The sequence below is a fragment of the Pyxicephalus adspersus genome, chromosome 6, assembly GCF_032062135.1.
Source record: "Pyxicephalus adspersus chromosome 6, UCB_Pads_2.0, whole genome shotgun sequence".
NCBI classification, from domain to species: Eukaryota; Metazoa; Chordata; class Amphibia; order Anura; family Pyxicephalidae; genus Pyxicephalus; species Pyxicephalus adspersus.
Window position 1 is genome coordinate 30,608,769 of NC_092863.1, and position 20,723 is coordinate 30,629,491.

General features: G+C 37.1%; 1 protein-coding gene across 1 annotated transcript in view; it reads left to right on the top strand.

The window, feature by feature from the left end:
- Positions 1-3,087: 3,087 nt before the first annotated feature.
- IPO4 (importin 4) overlaps positions 3,088-20,723 on the top strand; it is a 47,479-nt gene continuing 29,843 nt past the window's right edge. Inside the window, 15 exon segments of the mRNA XM_072415065.1 lie at positions 3,088-3,244; positions 6,022-6,108; positions 8,356-8,435; positions 8,897-8,938; positions 9,967-10,096; positions 10,378-10,557; positions 10,637-10,702; positions 10,901-11,002; positions 11,356-11,439; positions 13,450-13,614; positions 13,706-13,759; positions 14,319-14,428; positions 15,403-15,511; positions 17,422-17,551; positions 19,980-20,093. Of these exon segments, the coding sequence (XP_072271166.1) occupies positions 3,179-3,244; positions 6,022-6,108; positions 8,356-8,435; positions 8,897-8,938; positions 9,967-10,096; positions 10,378-10,557; positions 10,637-10,702; positions 10,901-11,002; positions 11,356-11,439; positions 13,450-13,614; positions 13,706-13,759; positions 14,319-14,428; positions 15,403-15,511; positions 17,422-17,551; positions 19,980-20,093 (1,519 nt within the window). The 5' untranslated portion in view covers positions 3,088-3,178.

The window sequence follows — 20,723 nt, forward strand, 5'->3', positions numbered from 1 at the left end:
ATTTATATCTTTTTGGTTTCATTTTTACAAAATAAAAAAAAACAAAAAAACATAAAATTGTTTGATTGGAAATCGTTTTACTGATATAAGCCAATTTTTTTATGCATTTTGCCAAATATTATTTACATGTAAAGAATCAAAATGTAGTACATTCAGACAAAAGACATCTCTTTCTTGTTGAATAGGGTTCCAATGCCACCCCAAGCCTTTTTGTATGTCTCTTCTGCCAAAAACATATTGGAGTGTAGCTTGTAACAATCATCAATGACTGCAAAATGAGTGGAAAAAAAAGATGCAAGGCAGTGGCATAGCTACAACTACGAACCCTGATGTAGAATTTGGATCTAGTGCCACCCTTTGCCAATGTTTTTTTAGCTACAGATCTCTGGGCCTCAGTGCTTAACATCAGGAGCACAATTTTTACATTAAAGTACTTCCTTTGATGTTGAGAGACAACCCCCCCTTTACATCAAACTTTACATTAGAACCTCTACGTTTACTTCAGGAGCCCCCTGTTTACATCTGAATTGTTCTATCACAATTCCCCAGACCCTAAGCTCATTGGTTGAGTTTCTATAGGAGATTTTCTACTGCTGTTTTTTTTCTTTTTATTGTGCTCTGACAGAAGACATGTAATGCAAACCCAGGAAGAGAAAGCCAGTGTTAGAAGATCAGTTTCCAACAGTAAGCAGCCAGAGAGTGGTAATGGGGAGGGCCTTTACAGACCATTTGGAGTAACAGGCCTATTTTTGCAGACCCTTGCAACTCCTGTTCCTATGCTACTGTTGCTAGATTTAGAATTAGTGATGGAGCAGTCAAGGTGGGTACAGACCTGTGGATGCTGCAGGACCGCAAACTACTAGAGTTCTCAACTGTCTTTCCAGCAAACTGTTTAGTTTTATATGTATCGTCTTTCCCCTTTTTTTTTTTTTTTTTTTTTTTTTTAAAGACAAACCTTTAGCCAAGCTATGTCTTCAAAAGTTGTTCTCACCATATGCAACAATCTGCACGGCCACCCTACCCTAAGAGAATCTAGTACAGACCCCACTGATCTGGACATTGAAGGAAATAGGCTGGAAGTGCCTTGGTCACTGGGTTTCATGTTGGCATGTTTTGGAATACCCTGCCTCTTCTGTTGAGAAGAGATCTACTACTAAATGTTGTGCCTTTCAAACCTCCCCATATCTGGATCGGGGTCTTCACATATACCTAAGAGCTCTAAATCAGCCCAGTCCAACAAAGATTTTGTTGAAAACATGAATTTGTTTATGATTAAATCATTTTCAGCGCCAGAAAGATTACGACTTCTAGTGCAGAGGGTAATTCCCCCCCCCAAGGTTTATCATACACTCTTGGTTGCTACCTTGTCCTTAGTACTTTTCCTACACACTTCTAGTGTTTGTAAACTTTAAGGTTACAAAATAGCAAGGCAAGCTGTTCCTAGTCTTCTAGGACTGAAACAGATACCGTATTACTCACCCTTTTCAAGTCTATTATTTGGAAAGATGTTGGTACCTTACAAAAGGTGCAAGCCCTAGAACCTTTATTTGGTTTGTTGTGTGCTCAGTTTTTCAGTGACAACAAGAGTAATCTCCTCTTTAGAATTAGCAAAATGCTGCCTGGCAGTGCATTGGTTCTAGTCCTCCCTTATGGGTATTTTAGATTGTTCTTGCATGTTTTGTGTATCTAAAGAATTCAGGGTTTGTTCCTTCTGGGACTACTGGATTAACAATACAAAGAGTTAGGAAAACTCTCTGCCCCCTTTAGCATTGCCAGTTAGAGGTAAGCTTGTAACCCCATATACTCTATGCATTTGGATAAAGGGTCAGTTCATCTAAATCAAATGCTGAAAAGTTACATCACATGACAAATTCTTATAGTTCATGGCAGATATGATTGTGCTTGAGTCTTCAAGCCAGCATGCCTGCCATGGGAAAAACATGGGGCTCAATTCCATCTCTTGGAATATTACATATTAAATGAAGTATGTAGCCTGAGAGTTACGATATCAAGACTTTTTGGTAACAAAGCTTGTAAGCTGTGGCAGGAAAACCTTATCCTTGGATCCCCCAAGCGAACCTGACTCAACTATTAGATTGCAGCCATAGCTAAAATATCACTGAGAGTTGTTCTGTGCCTTTATTTTGAAATCAATCCATTATTGCACCTTGCATCCAAAAAAATACATATTTTCCTTTACTTTGCACATTATGGGTTAACAAGACTGAAAAATGTGTAAAGAAAAGAAACATCAAGGAGTACATCCTAATGGGATCCTGTCATCAGATAGTTCATTAACAACATAAATCTTTGTATTACAATAGTTCACAGTAGTGTGGTACAGTACTGGTTAGGGTTGTGCTGCAATGCCATACATTACAGTTGGCACTTCAATGCACCCAATAATGAAGTTAAAGCATACAAAAGACTCAAGTCTAAAACTAGATTTATTTCATATTGGGTTAATGATGGATGGAGCCACCAAGCTTCAATTTGTGTACAACCACACGGTTTAATAGATTTCATTTTAACAGTCCAATTTGACTTTTGGATCCAGTGCTAAGCCCGGATGAAGGGGGCTTCTTTGAGACCTCTAGAAAGTGCTGGCTCCCTTTTGTCAATAACCTGATTTTCAGACTTCAAAGTAATTGGGAAAACCCTTTAGGGGTGTTTAACTGGCCCACCTATTATTTAAAAATCCTGTTCATCATCTGATCAAAGTTTGAGGGATATTTTGCAGGTTGCGGGGCCTACAACCCAACAATTTATAACAAACTACAGTATTCTCCATCACTTATCCCTAAAGGAGGAAGATGATGGTGGGGGAGCTGGGCAAAGCACAGTCAGTAATTAAGTGATACCAAATGAGAACAACGTGCAGTTACAGTAGGAGGCTTTGGTTTGAAGGTACATTACTAATGAATAGAAACCCCTTTATGACAAATAGCTATTTTTTTTTTAGTTGGACAAGGTCTGTCTGTCAGCGATTTTTGGGAAGGCAAGAAATGTGCAGCATGGGGAGATGTTGCAGAGGCTCTGCTCCTCCCCGGCGGTAGATGGCGCTGTGACAGGCACGCCAGACCGGCACCCACGTGGAAGAGGCAGGTTGTGGCATTTGCCGGCTACTGAGCTGAGACCAATTTTCAGGGCTGTGTCACCGGGGTGACGGGCTGTCATCATGTCCAACATATTGGAGAGCATCCTTACCAATCTGTTACAGCCGGACAATGCATTCATTCAGCAGGTAGGAAACGTAAAGGGCTGTCCCCAGAGGAAGGGGCAGCAGGGTTCAGTGACAGGACTCCGCCAGGGATCCTGCGGGCATGGAGCTGGCAGTGGTGCCAATGCGGCATGCCATTGCCGGAGTATAGGCAGTCTGGTGTCAGTGTTGACAGTCACAGCGGATGGGCTGGTGATTAGTTTTCTGAGCCATATACCCAGCACTGTGCTGTACACACCATATGCCCCTCTGATAACATGCTACCTGATCCTAGAGGACTGATCAACACTCTCTGTATGGAGTCCTGATGATTTATTATGCACAACACATCCATTTCTCTGATTTCTTGTTCCCCCTTGTTTGTTTCATCTATTGTAGCCAAGTAAATAAATTAAACCAATGCTGCCAAATACGTAGCATGAAAATACTGATAGCATGTGTGATAGATTGCTGCAGAGAGACCACTGCTTCCCCACAGAGAACAAGCAGGGTATTATGCTAGCAGCCTGCAGGCTTTTCCATCCAGTTGTGACTGCTTTAGAAGAAAATGTAATCTGACTGCTTGGCAACCATGACTGTCCCCCCCCACTTCACTGAGAATTTGTCACCACATTTCTTGTGGTTTGTGGAATGAATTTAGACCAGCACATTGGTGGATTCTTTGCTCAGCCTGTTTTTCCCTTTCTAGCCCTCCTTGCCCCTTCTCATTTCTTGTGGTTTGTGGAATGAATTTAGACCAGCACATTGGTGGATTCTTTGCTCAGCCTGTTTTTCCCTTTCTAGCCCTCCTTGCCCCTTCTTCCCCCTTCTTCCCCATGATTCTATGTTTTACTCTATTCCTCTCTTGTAGATCTTTTCTTTTCCCATACTTTTCACTCTCTTCCATATATATATATATATATATATATATATATATATGATATAATGTTTTATTATCCACCGGTGCCCATGTTTTGTTACAACACATCTTCATACCCTGGCACCTGCTATATATATATATATATATATATATATATATATATATATAGAGAGAGAGAGAGAGAAACTTCCCTATCTTGCAGAGGAATCAGTTAATATTTTAGGTGTTTACAGTTTTATTTACTCTTTTTTTTGTTTTTTCTCCAGTTTATGTATAGAATAATGTACTATGTTTATGTGGTCTGGGGTTAATGCAGTCACTTTATTCCCACCCCTTTGTAAATTGCTTTTTGATTCTTTATGCTCTCCCGTATTATTTACTTACATGTCTTCATTGTCACTTCTTTATTAGAATCCTTTGTACAAGAAAAAAAGAGAATAGTACCATCTGATGACACTCAAATCTATCTGTCCACCCCTGACCTCTCTCCCTCAGTCCTGGATAAGGTATCATGGTCCCTGTCAGCCATCTCATCATGGATGTCTGACAGATTTCTGAAACTCAACCTGGATAAAACTCAACGCATCATCCTCCCCTCCTCAAATTTCAAATCTCCCCCTGACATATATCTAACTGTTAACAACACTGGTATTCGTCCCTCCCAAGGCACCTTGTCTTGGCGTCACCTTAAATTCTGCCCCCACATTTACCCCCTCAAATTCAGAACATTTCCAGGTCCTGTCACTTTCACCTACGCAACATCTCCAAAATCTGCCCCTACCTGTCCCCTGAGACCACCAAACTCCTTGTACATGCTCTTATCATATCAGTCTGGACTACTGTAACGTCCTGTCCTGGTATTCCACTAACCCGACTCTCTCCTCTACAATCTATTATGAATGCTGCAGCCAGACTCATCCATCCTTCCCTCCGCTCCTCTTCCGCTGCATCTCTTTGTAGTTCTCTCCATTGGCTTCCATTTCACCTTAGAATCAAATTTAAGCTCCTGTGGTTTGCCTTCAAATCCCTTCAAAGGTTTTGTCCCACTTACATTTCTGACCTGGTGAAAAAATACTCCCCCTGCCACTCTCTCCGCTTCTTCGATAACCTACTACTGAATTCCTCACTCATAACCTCATCACACGCACGGCTCAAAGACTTTTCTAGAGCTGACCCTGACTCTCTGGAATGGTCGTCCTCGTCCTATTCAGATGGCTCCTACTTTCTCTTCATTTAAAAGAGCGCTCAAAACCCATTTCTTCAAACTTACCTACCCATCTTCTTCTGTCTTTTAAAACCCTCACTACTTCTCCCCTCCTATTGTGTGTTACTTCCCCCACCTCCTAGATTGTAAGCTCTTCGGGTCCTCTCCTGTATCTGTCTGTCATTTGCAACCCCTATTTAATGTACAGCGCTGCATAATATGTTGGCGCTACATAAGTACTGTTTATTAATAATACCTGTAAAATACCTTTTAGTTTGAGGCACGTGGAACATTTTTTTCAAAAGTTTATGCGGGTTTTATCATGGCTTAAAATATTGTGACATTGTATAAAAGATGACATAAATCCAACTGTTGACAGGAGAAATGTGGCTGCCAACAGTGACTCTTTATCATGTATCCAATATATATTGCCTAATGAGCCAGTATTCCATATGTGCAATGAAGATCTGGCACATCTGAAACCCTGACATCTTTTTTAAAGAGGAATGTCTTGTTACAACATACATGTGGGAGTGGAGACAACATACATGAACAGATTTTCCAACAAGAACATAATCAGATACAGTTGGTAAAATGAGTGCTACTGAGATTCATTGTTTGTTGGCCAGTTTATGGATCATTTCATTTCCAAGTTGGAAAATTTGGAATCATCATTTTGCAATTGGCAGAAAAAAAAAGTTCTTCATTATTTTACTTACATCTTCCCATTCCTCCTAGGCCACAGCACAACTGAAAGAAGCCGTCAAGGATCCACTTATCATACCAGCATTGTGTGATGTCATCCGAAGTGCTCAGGACTCACAGGTATTCACTACCGCATTCTCCAAACTGTTTTTTTAGGTGATTTCAAGAAGTCCAAAGGGGGAGAGATGTGTTAAGGATTGATTTAAGCTTGCATTGCAGTGTTTAAGGTAGTCATAGCAAGCTGTGACACAAGAGCTCCTCTATTCCCAATTAGTGTTAGATGGGATGGAGAGAGGGATGACGTAGTTTACAATAGGGTTAATTTTCAGATTCTTGTATCAGTCCATTTTTATCTTTAAACAGGAAATGAAACAATTCCAACATGAGAGGTGCTATTGTTGATTAATTGTGAAGGTGGAAGTTTGCTTCAACATAAAACATCCAGGATATAAATGCAGCCAGTCAAGACACGAGACCCTTCTCAAGCTTCCACCCCTCAATACAAATCAACTGCAGCAACTCCCATGTATCTATCTTGACAAGCTCCCTTTAAACTAAGTTACATGCCCTTACTAATAGACACTTCTGCCCCATTGCTTAATATATGATATGTTCAAAAAACATTTTATGTATGTTGACAAGCTGGTGCACATTAAGACCCTGTAAAAAACTGATAGACATTCTTCCAATTAAACGCATATTTTTATGTGATTTTAATACTTAGTGACAAGGACTGTGGCAGTAGGAATACAAAATGCATGTAGGAGGTTCATCAATGATGTCAACAACACAGTCAGATTTTAATGAGGTCTCCTTTTTTCTAAACAATAGATAAACTGAGTCAATAGTAATCGGCCTTTAACTCTGCAAGAATAGTGCTTTGATGCCTTAAACATATCTAATGCAGTGTTTACTTGATGCAGTGCTAGAAAAAAAAGCATTTTTGTTATGCTCCAAGTGTGCTTACATTGAAATGTCCTCTCCTCTGTAGTCAGAGAATAGGCAAGCTTACTCTCTGCAAAGTAATTAAATGAATGTTCAGAGTTGTTACAGAGGATTGTTGAACTGCAGATAGTGCTTTGTAATTACTTATCCTGCTGCTTTTATACTTTTTTTTTAGAGCTTTGGGGAAATGCAGACATCTGTTTATGCCAGCTCTTCCATTCTAAACATATTTATAGTTTTACCACAAACAGGGAAACAGGCAGGCACTCACTCTGACCCTAATTTGTGTTATCTCTCTTTTAATTTAATACTATAAAAACACCATAAAATGTGCTGGTTGTAGGAACCTCCACCCAGAGAAATAATGTAACATTAGTACTTGAAGTCTCTAACCTGGGGCAAGTATTACTAAGTACTAAGTGAAAACTTCTGTTCTAAATCCTTGTTCTATGGTAGTGTTTTAGGGCTAAAGATTCAGTATAACAACCAGGAAAAAAAACATTTTTAGCAATTTTTAATCTAATGACACTTTTAAGTCTGACTTGGAGTTTTAACCCCTACATGTCATAGTTTTGTACTTAAGTTTGGAAGGATTTAAGTCTAGTTTTTTTGACTGATTTTCAAACTTTTTGTAACTAGAATAACCAAAAGGGCTGAATAGAAGTCCTTAGATCCGCTGCTACTAATATCTACATAGCTGACACAATCATTAGTAAGCCTAGTTAATCCACATATGCTGATGCATGAAAGTCTGAGGTATTTGTTAACCACTACCACAAATGCAATATACTTTCAATTGTAGACAAAGCAATTTGTCAGCTTTTGAATTTTTTTTTAAATTGAATAAATATAAAGATGTACATACAAACAATGAATCTAATTTAATTTTAAAAAAAGGAATACATGGATTCTTAATAAATTCAATACAACATCAACTTAATGGAGCGTAACTGCATAAAATAATCAGCTAACCATGTTCATTGCAGTATATAACAGGAAGTTTCCAAAAGACAAAAGGGGTCTGCATCTCTCTTGGTACATTCAATAGCAATGAGGGGAGATGGGTGTGGGACCTGGTCCAAGTGCAGTCTTTTGCGTGATAAGATCCCTGAGAGTGTGTGTCTATCAATTGAAACCACTATAAAATACCAGGAGGGTAAATATGCAGTCAGCTTTTGTAACTTAGTTGATGATAACGGAATTGTTCTATCTAGCTAAAATATGGCAGTGTTAAATGTAGAAGTGAATGTTTTCAGGGTCTATTAGGTAGCCTGTATTATATTAAAAAAAATCTTAAAAATGAAAGTACATGAACGCTCTGTACCCTGTGCATGGTCAGTTTTAAAACATTCCATTTTGGTACACACAGAAACATGACTAGAAACTGTTGATTCGTCCTAATTTTTCTTGTAATTCTTTTAGATTCGCCAGTTTGCTGCAGTTTTACTACGCAGACGATTAAGTAAACGATGGAAGGTTATGCCTGTAGAGCAGCAAGAGAGGTCAGTAAGAGATGGCAAATATCTTCTGTGCGTTTTTTTTTTCCTGTGTCCTGTCCTAATCTTTAACTTCTCAATGTGCCATGACACAAGTAGGCCTTTTTTGAAATAAGTGTCTCATTGAGTTTTGGTTTTCCTAAAGTTTTTTTTAATTTTAATCAATTTTGACTTATTTAAACTACAGTACCACCTGTATGGTATTGAATTGACCATGACATTTGCACATGGATCTCTGGATGGGCTCATATCTTTATGCCTGTAGGTTCAGCATTAATAATTAAGTAATTGTTAGTAGTTATTATTTTACAGGTTACAGGTATGTGCCATAAACCATAGCAACTAATCAGAATCCAACTTTATAAGGTGTAAGTTATTGTGGTATGTTATTTACATCTTGTTTTGATAAACTTTTTCTTCTTTGTACTATTTGAAACTTTTTGTGAAACGTCTTTTTATTTTTGTAGTGTGAAGCCTCTACTGTTAGAAGCCATTCAGCGAGAACCCGAGTAAGTGGCATTCACATGACACTATTTTGTGTCCTTTACAGTACTTTAATACATCTGTTGGGTATTTTTTTCCAATGTAATAGGGGACTTTCAGTATGGTTTCCAAAAAGCTTAGGAAATACAAGTCAGTCTTTGTTTCTTTGATGTGGTGGGATTTTGCCATACAGTAGGAAAGCATTCTATTAGCTTTCTTATATGTATGAAGTAACATTACTACATTAGCACCATGAAGTATTGATCTAAAGTAGTGGTAGGTTACCTTGATCTGTTCAGTTTAATTTTTCAATAGAAGACAAGTAAATTGGAACATGCATGTATGTCCATCAAACCAGTTTTTCTATAATACATTGTTATTGATCTTGCCGATTTTTGTAGTAGCTGCTTTCGTTAGTACTGTTAATACTTGGACGTAGATTTTGTATATCAAAAAGTCCAGGTAATCTTTATAGGGGGGCAGCTCTATATTTGACTAGTGGTCAGTCCTACTGGGGTGCTGCCCTTTCTCACCTTACCTATTTTAGGCATTCAGTTTGAGCTGCTTTCCTTGTATGGTGTAATGAGCCCAAACCTATAAATGTTGTTATTAAATATGTGAAATGCATTACTGGTGCTGCACAGACGCAATGTAGTTTCATAAAGTTGATCACAAATGTCTTTATATAATAACCTAAATATTAATTCATTACAATTTAGCAAGTATAGTTATACATCATTTATATGCTATTACAGAGTCAAAGTAAATAAAGAGGAAAGATAGAAAGATAAACAACTGTACAATAGGCTTAAATGGTAAAATTCTGGAATCAGCTCTATCATGAAATGAACATGGGAGAGTCAGGAGAGTCAAAGGCAAAGTGTCAGGTTCTACTTGGCCTGAATAGAAGCACATTAATGAAAAATCTTTGGCCAATCATATACTGTACTTAACTGTTTTTCCTAAATTTGGGGATTGATGTAGTTAGAATGTTAGTGTTCAGAATTTTGTATTTTAACTTGATTTGTTTGAATTTTCTTGGTTGTGGTTTCAGACACAAGGTGCGACATGCTCTTGCACAGCTATGCGCGGTAGTCCTTAGGAATGAAAAAATGGAGCGTTGGCCACAATTCATCCAATTTGTTCTACAGGCATCTCACAGCAATATACCAGAGCAGAGACAGGTTTGTTTTTCCCAATGCTTCTAGAATACCATCATTATTCTTCCCTGAACAGGCATGTCGTCTTATTATTTTGTGGGGAATCAGGGGGGAAAAAAGTTAGAGTTCAGGTTCATATTAACCCGAAGCAGTGCTGATATGTCTTTGTATTTTATTGTTCTGGGTATTTGTTGTATAGCAGATGTATCCAAATTCCCAAATCCTTTTTGTTCTACACAGTGGAAACCTAGACTTGCTTTATCCAGTTTATCATTTCTCTAATCATGTCACACTTTTTATTTTAGGTTGGACTATTGGCTCTCCGCTGTGCTCTTGATCTCAACGCTGAGATTTTCCATCCTTACTTCCCAGATTTAATTAAACTTTTTAAGCAAACCCTGTGTGATCTTCAGAATGGACTATTGCTTTTCTATACTGTGCAGTCTCTCACCAGCATTGTTCCTGAATTTGTTGGTAATGAAACAGTAAGTTTATTAACCAGCATTTTTCTTTTATTATCGGCTTGTTTTTACTTTCCCTTCATCTTATTTTTCCTGTCCCCAGAACCAACTGAGGCCTTTGGTTCCTAAATTAGTAACAGCCATCAAGCAGTTGATACAAATCAATGAGGTATGTCTTACTATTTATGCTGCCACTAACCATTTTTTACTTGCATGGAAGTTCTTTAGGTTAGTTTATAACATTGTCTGGCTTACATTCTAGTCAAGAGTACATAGACTTTTATTAAAGTAGTCCGTATAGCACCCATTCACTGCTCCTTGGTATTATTGCATTTCTTACCTTGGTATTTAATTGTCTCTTTCTCAGATCCAGGCTTGTGAAGCAATGGAAGTCTTTGATGAACTAATGGAAAGCGAAGTGTCTGTTATTGTTCATTACCTAGCAGAGGTCATTCACTTCTGTCTTGAGGTATTTGATTGAACCTATTATGTTATTAAAGATATATATGTCTTTACTTAGTATATATGTGTAATCCTTAGCCTTTCTTATATATGTTGTTTACTTTTCTTTTTCTATCCCTAATTACCTCTTTAATTCTGTTGATTTAAAATGACCCATTAGGCAGTTATAATAAAATTTAAAGTGTAAAAATGTGTAAGCACACCAGCAGACTAAATCTAAGGGATTAAGGTTCGGGCATACAGGGCCCTGATACCTGACTTGTTTTAGAACATTTGCAGCTCCGTAGTGTTTGAATAAAAATCTGTTCTCTTTCTCATTATTGGAGTATTATTAAGCTTAACTTTTTTGTCTTGTCTCAGATCGCTGTGAATAAGTCTCTTTCTGATGACCTTCGTGTAAAGGCACTTTACTGTATTCGCTTTCTTATTAAACTGAAAAGCAAGGTAAGTCATATTATGAAGTAATAAAAAAAGTTGACGTTTATGCCAATATGGAAGTGACATTCTGTTTGTCTAATAATGATTCGCTTGATGGGAAATGGCTACTTAAAGCAGGACTAAATTTGACTATACTTTTGAAGCTAAGGTGGTGCCAACTTAGTCTCTATTTCAGTTCCATAGTGTGAGCATGTAATCAACTATGACTAATGACAACCATTTGAGGGCTTTAAAGGGTCATTGTACAAAACACAGTTATTTGCTATCCCTTCTTCCCTTGACCTAAAGTATTGTTATTTTTTTACATTCATTGGTGCTTAATTAAATAAAACCTAATAGACGTAGTAGTTTGGGAAGGGGCAGCAAGATCAGCAATTGTGAGACTTGGGCCCTCAATGCTTATATTAAAGTTAGAAGCTGAGTGAAGCAAAGTGGCAAAAAATGTACCTGCTCTGACCAGGTTTTCCCTTTGCCCAACATTGGTTTTCTCTATCTTTTGCCCTGAGGCTTTTGATATGTGGGTATCTTGTCATTAGGTATTTACTTTACTTCATGACTGTTACACATTTGGTTACTGGTTTATATGTATGTGCTATGCTTTGTATGTTTACATTTACTAATTATTTGTGTTTTTTTCCACCTAATTAGTGGTATCTTCCTATGTGATGCTCATGTATCTAGACTCGCCAAATCATGGGCAACCACTTGCCGGTTTAGTGAGAGAAGCATTGCTAGTTCTAGCTGAGGTATACCCCCATTGCATAGGAGAATGGAGCTCAAGTACTTTCCTTTAGAAAAAGGGCCTGATTTATTAAAGCTCTCCAAGGCTGGAGAGGACACACTTTCATCAGTAAAACTGGGTGATCCAGCAAACCTGGAATAGATTTGGTCCAGGATTCAAAACATTTGCTAGCAAATGGCAAATGACTTTGAAAAAAAATCCATTCTAGGTTTGCTGGATCACCCAGCTTTACTGAATTAAATGTGTCCTCCCCAGCCTTGGAGAACTTTATTAAATCAGGCCCCTACTGGTTTTTGTTGAAACCCAGAATAAAGTCTTCTAAAGTCACTCCTCTGACATTCACCATAACCTGCAGCTTGAGCAATTTAGCACTGTGAGCAAAGGGCTTTTCACAAGAGCAAGAGATAGATGTCTGGGAGAAATTAATTTAAAGGAACAGACTTAACATAGTCTTTTCTGTCATGAAAAAAACCTACCCATCATCCATTTTTTTTTTTTTTCAATACATTGTTATTAAAATTTTTTAAAATGTTTTTAACACAACACATTTATATTTCGGACAGAGGTACTTACGTATACAATGTAAACAATACAGGAATTAAAACAACAAAAACTAAAAAGAGAGGATTGAACAAAACAGAAAGGGAGAGAAAAGCCCATCAGACATCCAACAGGCGTTCTTTGATCTGTAGTAAAGTCTCTTGTTGCTGGTGAAGTAATGTCCCAAGATAGAACACAGTTTAATCTCCACGGTGCAGCAGCATGGAGGATGTTTCTTAGCAAATATATTCTTACATAAATCGATACACCACAAAACAAAGTGGGGGAAGAGAGAGGGTTGGTTGGGGGGTGAGGCCTAAAAAGCCTGCAGAATTTCAGTTGACGCTGCAAACCCACAGCTATAATCAAAGGACAGTGAGTTAAATATTTAAAAAGGACCAATCAAAGTCAGATGGCAGATAGTGTGTAATCCATGGCTCCCAAATTCTGAAAATTGGCCTGTGTATCATTTAAAACTGCATTGGTTGACATTTTCTCATTCGTAAAATACCAGGAAATTTTCCCTTTGACCTTGTAATTATTTTTTTAAGAAGACGTTTCTTCTACTTTAACATAATAAAGAAAATGTGCACAAAACCACTTTAAATTACTCTTAAGAGAAAATTATTGCAAGGATTTACCTACAACTGTAGCCATAGTTTTTGTAACCTCAGTTACTTTTCTTCTGTTCTCAAACTTGATTCTCGTCTATTAACTTATGTATCTTGCCGTAGTCCATCTTAAAGCAGAAGTTGCTGCCCCAGATTCTCAATGCAGTTTTCCCAATCATGTGTGCGGAGCCTCCTCCGGGACAGTTAGATCCTGAAGACCAAGAAGATGAGGACGAGTTATTAGAAGATCAGGCTGAGGTGCAGATACCCAAACACTATGCAGTTCAGGTCTGTAATAATTTACATTAACTAAAATCACTTTTAATGTGTACTTTTATTATAATTTTAAGTTGTTAATTCAAATGTGGTTGTTTTATAGGTGATTGATATCCTGGCCCTTCATCTGCCTCCAGAGAAATTGTTTTCTCAATTGGTAAATAAACACATTTTTTGGCAATATTTTTATCTATCTGTTCTTTGGGGTTTATTGTCAAAGTAGTATCTCTTCTTTCTTCTCTTTCATCCTTAAGCTACATACAGACACTAGTTCGCTGTCACTGTAATCATTAAAGATTGCTTCCAGGGACAGTAGAAATAAAACATCACAGTACAAACAGTAAGGGTAGAACAAGCAGGAGACATTCTAATGCATCCCATTTCATTAGAAACAGAAAAGGTTGATAGCTGTTTTTCACCCAAGGTAATCACAAACTATCATCCTTGGGAACAAAATCCTGGAATTTGTATGTAGCTTCAGTAACTGAAGCTTTAACTATATTGTTGGACATTTACAGAGCAGTAGTGCTGAAAAGATTATCTATTGTATCATGAAGTTATAGGAACTTTGCCTTACTCTTGATTCTTTACAATCCTTGCTATCGTTGCTTCATGCTCTTCTACTTCTATACCTTCATCTGCATTACCATATTAAGTTTACATACCTACATATAACTTTATCACTATTGTTTCAAATAAGTCTTTCTCTTTCTCAGACCCCACTCATGGAACCATGTCTCCTTAGCAAAAATCCATATGAGCGGAAAGCGGGTCTTATGTGTCTTGCTGTTCTCAGTGAGGGCTGTGCAGATCATATCCGGAACAAGTATGTATGCTTACCCTGTATATTCTGAATATTATCTCTGAACGTGGAATCTTATATACAGAAATCTGTCATTCATCAGTATATATGGCATTCTACTGCTACTTATATGTTATGACAAGGTGTCCAGTTCTTTACAGTAAAAAATGCTTATAAATGTCTGTAAAATTCCTCCATTTAATTTTAATGCAAGCATTTAAAAACTCTTGTTATTGCTTGTAAATGCTTGCAAATACCCCCATTGGTTTCAAAGGAAGTGGTTATAGACAGAATAAGGTGTTTACAAATCGGTTGTACAAATGCAACAAGAAGCGTTTTCTAGAAGCGTTCTTTTAAATACTCAAAAACGTGCTGCCCACAAATGTGGTCTAGTCCTTTTAACCCCCCTGAGCAGTAATCCCGAGTGTTGCTCAGTGTAAAAAAAAAAAGCTACACTCGGGTAGCTTAAATTATAAAAAACACTTACCTGGTCCCATTGGCATTCTCTGGTGTTCTGCCCATCCGTGGCCGTTTTCTGGCCGGGTCCTCTTTCTTCGATCTGTCCCCCGGCGAGTGCGCTGACATTCTCTGGGAGTTCCCGGTGACGTCGGTGCATGCATCGGTTCGTTCGGGTATCTGGCGGGAATTTCTAAATATTTTGTATTGGATTCAATACAAAATACCTGTGTGTAAATATATATATATATATATATATATATATATATATATGCTACTGTACAGTTATATTACAGGTTTCAGTATTTTTGATTTATGATTTTGAGTCATGCCTAAGAAATACAGGCCTATAATGTAAAATAAATTTTCATAAAAAACAATGAACCCTTTTTATACATACAGATCTGGACAGAATTAACCCGTCAAGGAGGTTAAACAGATAGGAACAGTCCATGTAGATTAAACCTTAGAGAAAGCAACTTTATGTATGTGTTTTATTTATATGGTTTATGTTTAATCTTCAAAATACTTTTCTTCTGTAGGCATCTCCAGTCTATGCTGCAGTTGGTTTGCCAGGCCATCTCAGATAATAGCCATGTTGTCAGAAATGCAGCCCTGTATGCCTTGGGACAGTTTTCTGAGCATCTACAGGTAAATTGCTTATTTATTTTCAGTTAGAAAAACAATCAAACTGACTTTAGCTCATTCTGATGTGCTTTATTTTACTTATACATTCTTTGTTGCATTTTTGACCTCACATTTGAGAGAAGAGGGCTGGAGGTTTTCTCCCTGCCCTTATATGACCGCATTGGATATCTTACCCAGTCAAGAGGCTGTTGTTAGAGCAGTTATTTGTACATAAGCAGTAGTCTAATAAAGGAATGTACAGATACAAAAAACATGTTTAGATGAGCCTACAAGGCATATATAATTAATTAAATAACGATAAAGTATAAAACCACAATACATTTTATTTGTAATACATTGAAATGTATGATGCAGAAGATATAAAACCAAAAATACCTGTTAAAAATACAACACGCAATAGATCTCACAATGGAAGCCTCCCCTACTAAGGTATTGCAACAACTTCAATGCGTTTCGTGGATACTATATACGCTTCCTCAGGAAGAGGAGATCTACAAATGATAATCAGTTTTTAGGTATATTTACTTCAAGTATATGTTAACTTTTTACATAATTTAGAATAAAACATTGATATATTCACCACATTAGCCAACAAACCAATTACACATTACATCAATAAAATTGCTTTCTCACAACAAGCTGAACTACCACGCGGTAGGGCGGGAGGGGGGTTGTTGTTTCAATATGTGTACTAAAATAATCATCATTCAAAATAGATATGATTGATGAAAAAATAATATTATTAAGTAATATATCTTTTAAGATAAATTGATTACCTTCATTTTTGTTTAATCTCACTTTATCAGTATCCTTAATGTATCTCAAGAGCTTCCAATAATGGTAGACCCCATTACGTTCAATTGATTCTGGATCTATGTCCTCAGCTGATTCAGGTGTATTAGCCAACAAACCAATTACACATCACATCAATAAACTTAGGCTACGTACAGGCATCCAATGGTTCTTGGCTGATAATCAACTGAGGGCCGATATCGGTTGAGAATCGGGTGTGTGTACAGCGCCCATCGTCGGAACGACCGTCCTGGCGGATCCATGGACGACAAATGATCGTAATGCAAGGGAAGTGAGAGAGCACGCAGCAGGGTGCCAATCCGTCGTTCTCCCTCTCCCCTCCCCCTAGAGCAGAACGGTGCTGTATGTACGGCACTCGTTCATGCATCGTGCGGTCGTCTGTCGTTGGAAAGGACTGTAAAGGATTCTTTCAAATGACAATAATTGCAGGTGTGTATGCAGCTTTACATCGGTGCTGAGTGCTGATGGTCATCTAAGCGTTGCTTTCTCACAAGAAGCTGAACTATGGGCGCTGTACACACACCCGATTCTCGCCCGATATCGGCCCTGAGTTGATTATCGGGCAAGAACCGTTGGACGTGTGTAGGTAGCTTAAGTTTATTGATGTGATTTGTAATTGGTTTGTTGGCTAATGTAGCAAATATATCAATGTTTTATTCTAAATTTATGCATTGAAGTTGTTGGAATACCTCAGTAGGAGAGGCTTCCATTGGGAGATCTATTGAGTGCTGTTTTTTTGGTTTTATATCTTGTGCAATGTACGTTTTAATGTATTACAAATAAAATTTAATGTGGTTTTTACTTTATTGTTATTTAATTGATTATATATGCCTGACCTTAAAAGTCCCTAAAAAAATTTTGGCTTATCTAAACCGTGTTGTTTTTTGTATTTGTGCTTTATTTGGGATGTGGTCGGGGACAATCTAAGTCCTGGAAGGTACAAATGCTAATGAAGAAATGTGTTATATAACCTTGAGATTTATTTTATTTAAGTAGTTGTTTTCTTTGACATATGTTGAATATTCTTAAATATTTTCATTTTTTTAACTGTTCTCACCACTTATTCTTACTTGTTCTTTTTACTACTCTTTCTTTTATAGCCAGATATCAGTAGCTATGCAGATTCTGTACTCCCTTTACTCCTGGAGTATTTGTCACGTGTGGATCCTTCTCATACATCTCACCTCACCAAGGCTTATTTTGCCCTCGAGAACTTTGTGGAGAATCTTGGTGAGAGCTGATGCTAAATCGTCCATAAGTAATAATACTGTTGTGTATAGGATGCCTGTATACACAGGGTGGAAAACATATGCATTCACAGGGAATTAGTCGTAAAAATATGGAGATTTTGTGATGTGATCATGTAGCTTTTCCCTGATCAAATCAATGTAATTTTATGTGATTAATAATACCTATATATTATATCTTTCATGCATATTTTCAAATTGTTTTAGTGATATACCTGGGAATGTAAATGAAAACATAAATGGACATCTGCTACATGTGCCAAGTTACAGGGAAACTTGATAAGAGTCGACCTGAAAATTTTAGATATATTGCATATTTAGTAAATGTAAACCGAGAACAAAAATGTAATATATTGCATTTTACCAGTTCTTAGATATATGCATGTACAGAAAATTACCTATTGATATGACCATAAGATCGGTTTCTTTGTAAAGTCTGATGCACTTATCTGAAGGTTCAAACAACATTATAATACTTTCCAGATACCACCTACGTAATAATTAGTGAGGAGGACACAGCCTAAGGTGCCACCTTCTCTCCTCCATATATACAGTGTATAGAGTGGGTTTTGTCACTCAACAACACTAAGGGCTCTACTTATAAAAAACAAGGAATCTGACATTCCCTCATGATAATCTTCCAGGTCCATGTGTTTCAATGACAGTAATTGATTTCCACCAGGGAATTTTTGAGGGAATGTTAGATTCCTTGTTTTATAAATAATCTTACATGTGTTATTTTCAGCATTGCCAAGAAACGAGACTTAAAAAAAAATAAAAATAAATGTAATTTGTATTAAATTTAATATTTGTTTTTTGGGTTTTAAAGTAAATCTAATATGTGACAAGAGTTTGTGCTGACTTTTGGAAAATGCTTGTTTTGCTATTATTATGCTGGTTTACAGTTCTTTCTTTACATAAATTGCAGTTATCCAGTATTCCAAAGTCAGCTATTGCAACTTTCATGTATTTCTTCTTACAAGTTGTATTTACTTGTTCTTTTACTAAATTGTTTACCTCCTTCAGACACCAAGACTGTTTCTGAAAAGTTAGTTAGTACTTCAAGTCCAATGTAGGGAACAGTGTAGGATGCTGTTTTTTTTATAAAAGGAATTCAACAGTAGTAAAGGTACAGTCTAGACACAACTATGAAAAGAATAGTCACTGCCTCACAGCACAGGTGCAGTACATGGTGTCAATGCACACATTTGCTAGACTCGAGTACAGTCTTGTGGGATTCATGCTAACCCAATCCAAATCAATCAATCAAATAAGAGCATGTACTCCAAAACACACATACTACAGACTTACAGAATGCCTGATGGAACAAATATAAGTGCAGATACCATTTTTATTTATATCTGAAAGTATAAATCTGATTGGTGAAACATGAAACAGATAGAGAGAAAAACTTTTGCATATGTGGGATGCATAGAAATATTGCTGCATCAAACTACAGGTAGTCCCTGGGTTAAGGACATCTGACATATGGACGACTCCTAGATACAGAGCTTCCCTGCTCTCTCATGTGCAGGACAGAGACTTGGACGGTTTGCATGATTTGCAGAAAAAATCTTTCTCTAAACACAGCCGAAACTAAGCTCTTCTGCAAGCTCTTGTAACTGTATTGACCAATACAAACTCTGCAGTTGTTTCTTTTTGCATATCAAAGCACAGCTTGTTTCAGAAGTTAATGAATGTCATAAATTTTACTTTTTTTATTTGTGCTTTGTTTGTGATTAGCTCACAGTGAGGATTTTATACATTAGCAGACACCACACTGCCTTATAATATGTTGAAACAAACATCTGTCCTAATTGCATTTAATTAAATAATGTACCTTTTCCTACCTACATGTAAAATTCAACAAACCTACAGCCCCAATCTAAGTAACCCGGGGACTACCTGTACATAGAACCTGCATTGCCGTAGATGAGTAAGATGCCTAAAATGAGTGAACTGGCTGACCTATGTACAGTTTCAATGTTCCAGGCTACCATTAAAAACGCAACAGTTGTCTAAACTTGTTGTATGAAATTGCTTTTTAGAGCATATTTACATTCAGCCATTGTTTCCTGTTTTGGTGACATTTCTTCATAGCACAAGGATTATAGTCTGCTATGGTAAATTGAACACAGCTCATCGGTTATACTGAAAGCATCCAGCAGGTGGTGATCAGGCATGTCTCTTTAAGCCCAGTGATACGGTAGTGATTTGTTCAGTCCCTTAATAATTTACATTAAATAAATGTACTCTCATATTTTGTTAGGCATGCAAAATAAAAAACAAAACATGATCTTTTTTGTAATCCAATAAGTTGTTTGTTTATTGCATGAGAAAGATTTAGAATTTGATTTCTTCAGCAAATAGTTGGAAAATAGGCTTTTATTACAATCTGTTTTCTTTTTCAGGAAGTAAAATTGAACCATACCTTCCCACTTTAATGGAGCGAATTTTGGGGTGCATGAGCAGCTCCAGTAGCCCTAAATTAAAGGAGTTATCAATAAGTGCTCTAGGGGCAATAGGTAAGAAAGCATACAGTTTTTCTTTTGTATCATGTTTCTGGCCATCACAGCACTGTAGTGATTTTTACTAAAACCAGATGTCTACATGAAGATATCATTTGCCTTTAAATCTCCATAGTTAACCCTTAAATTAGGTAACTCTATAATACAATTCCCAAATACCAGCCATTTGAGGGGCACCCTTTCTCTCAGTTTTCACTGTTTGCTTGATGGGTAGCCTAAATTATCAGTAATAATAATTAAATTGCTTTATCTAGGGTTACCAAGCTACTGGACTACTGTGAGAGAAAGTTTAAGCTATGCAAAGACACTTTAACTATTTGTGCTATTCCTAAGCCACCACTATAGGCTTTAGTTCCTCACATTTTCATGCAATCTTTTTGTTCAACCCAATGAATAAAGCTGAAAGTCTGCAGTTTAACTGCATCCGAGTTGTTTCATTTAAAATTAATTGGGGTAATGTACAGAACCAAAATTAGAAAACAGTTGTCTCTGTCCAAATATTTAGAGACCTAACTGTATGTGTATTTGGTGGCTTGGGGGTTATTTTTCTTACTGATTATTTAATCTCCTATTCTTGGAGCATGTTCAAATATGTGTTTTTGCATAAGAAAGTATGAATTTTGCAGT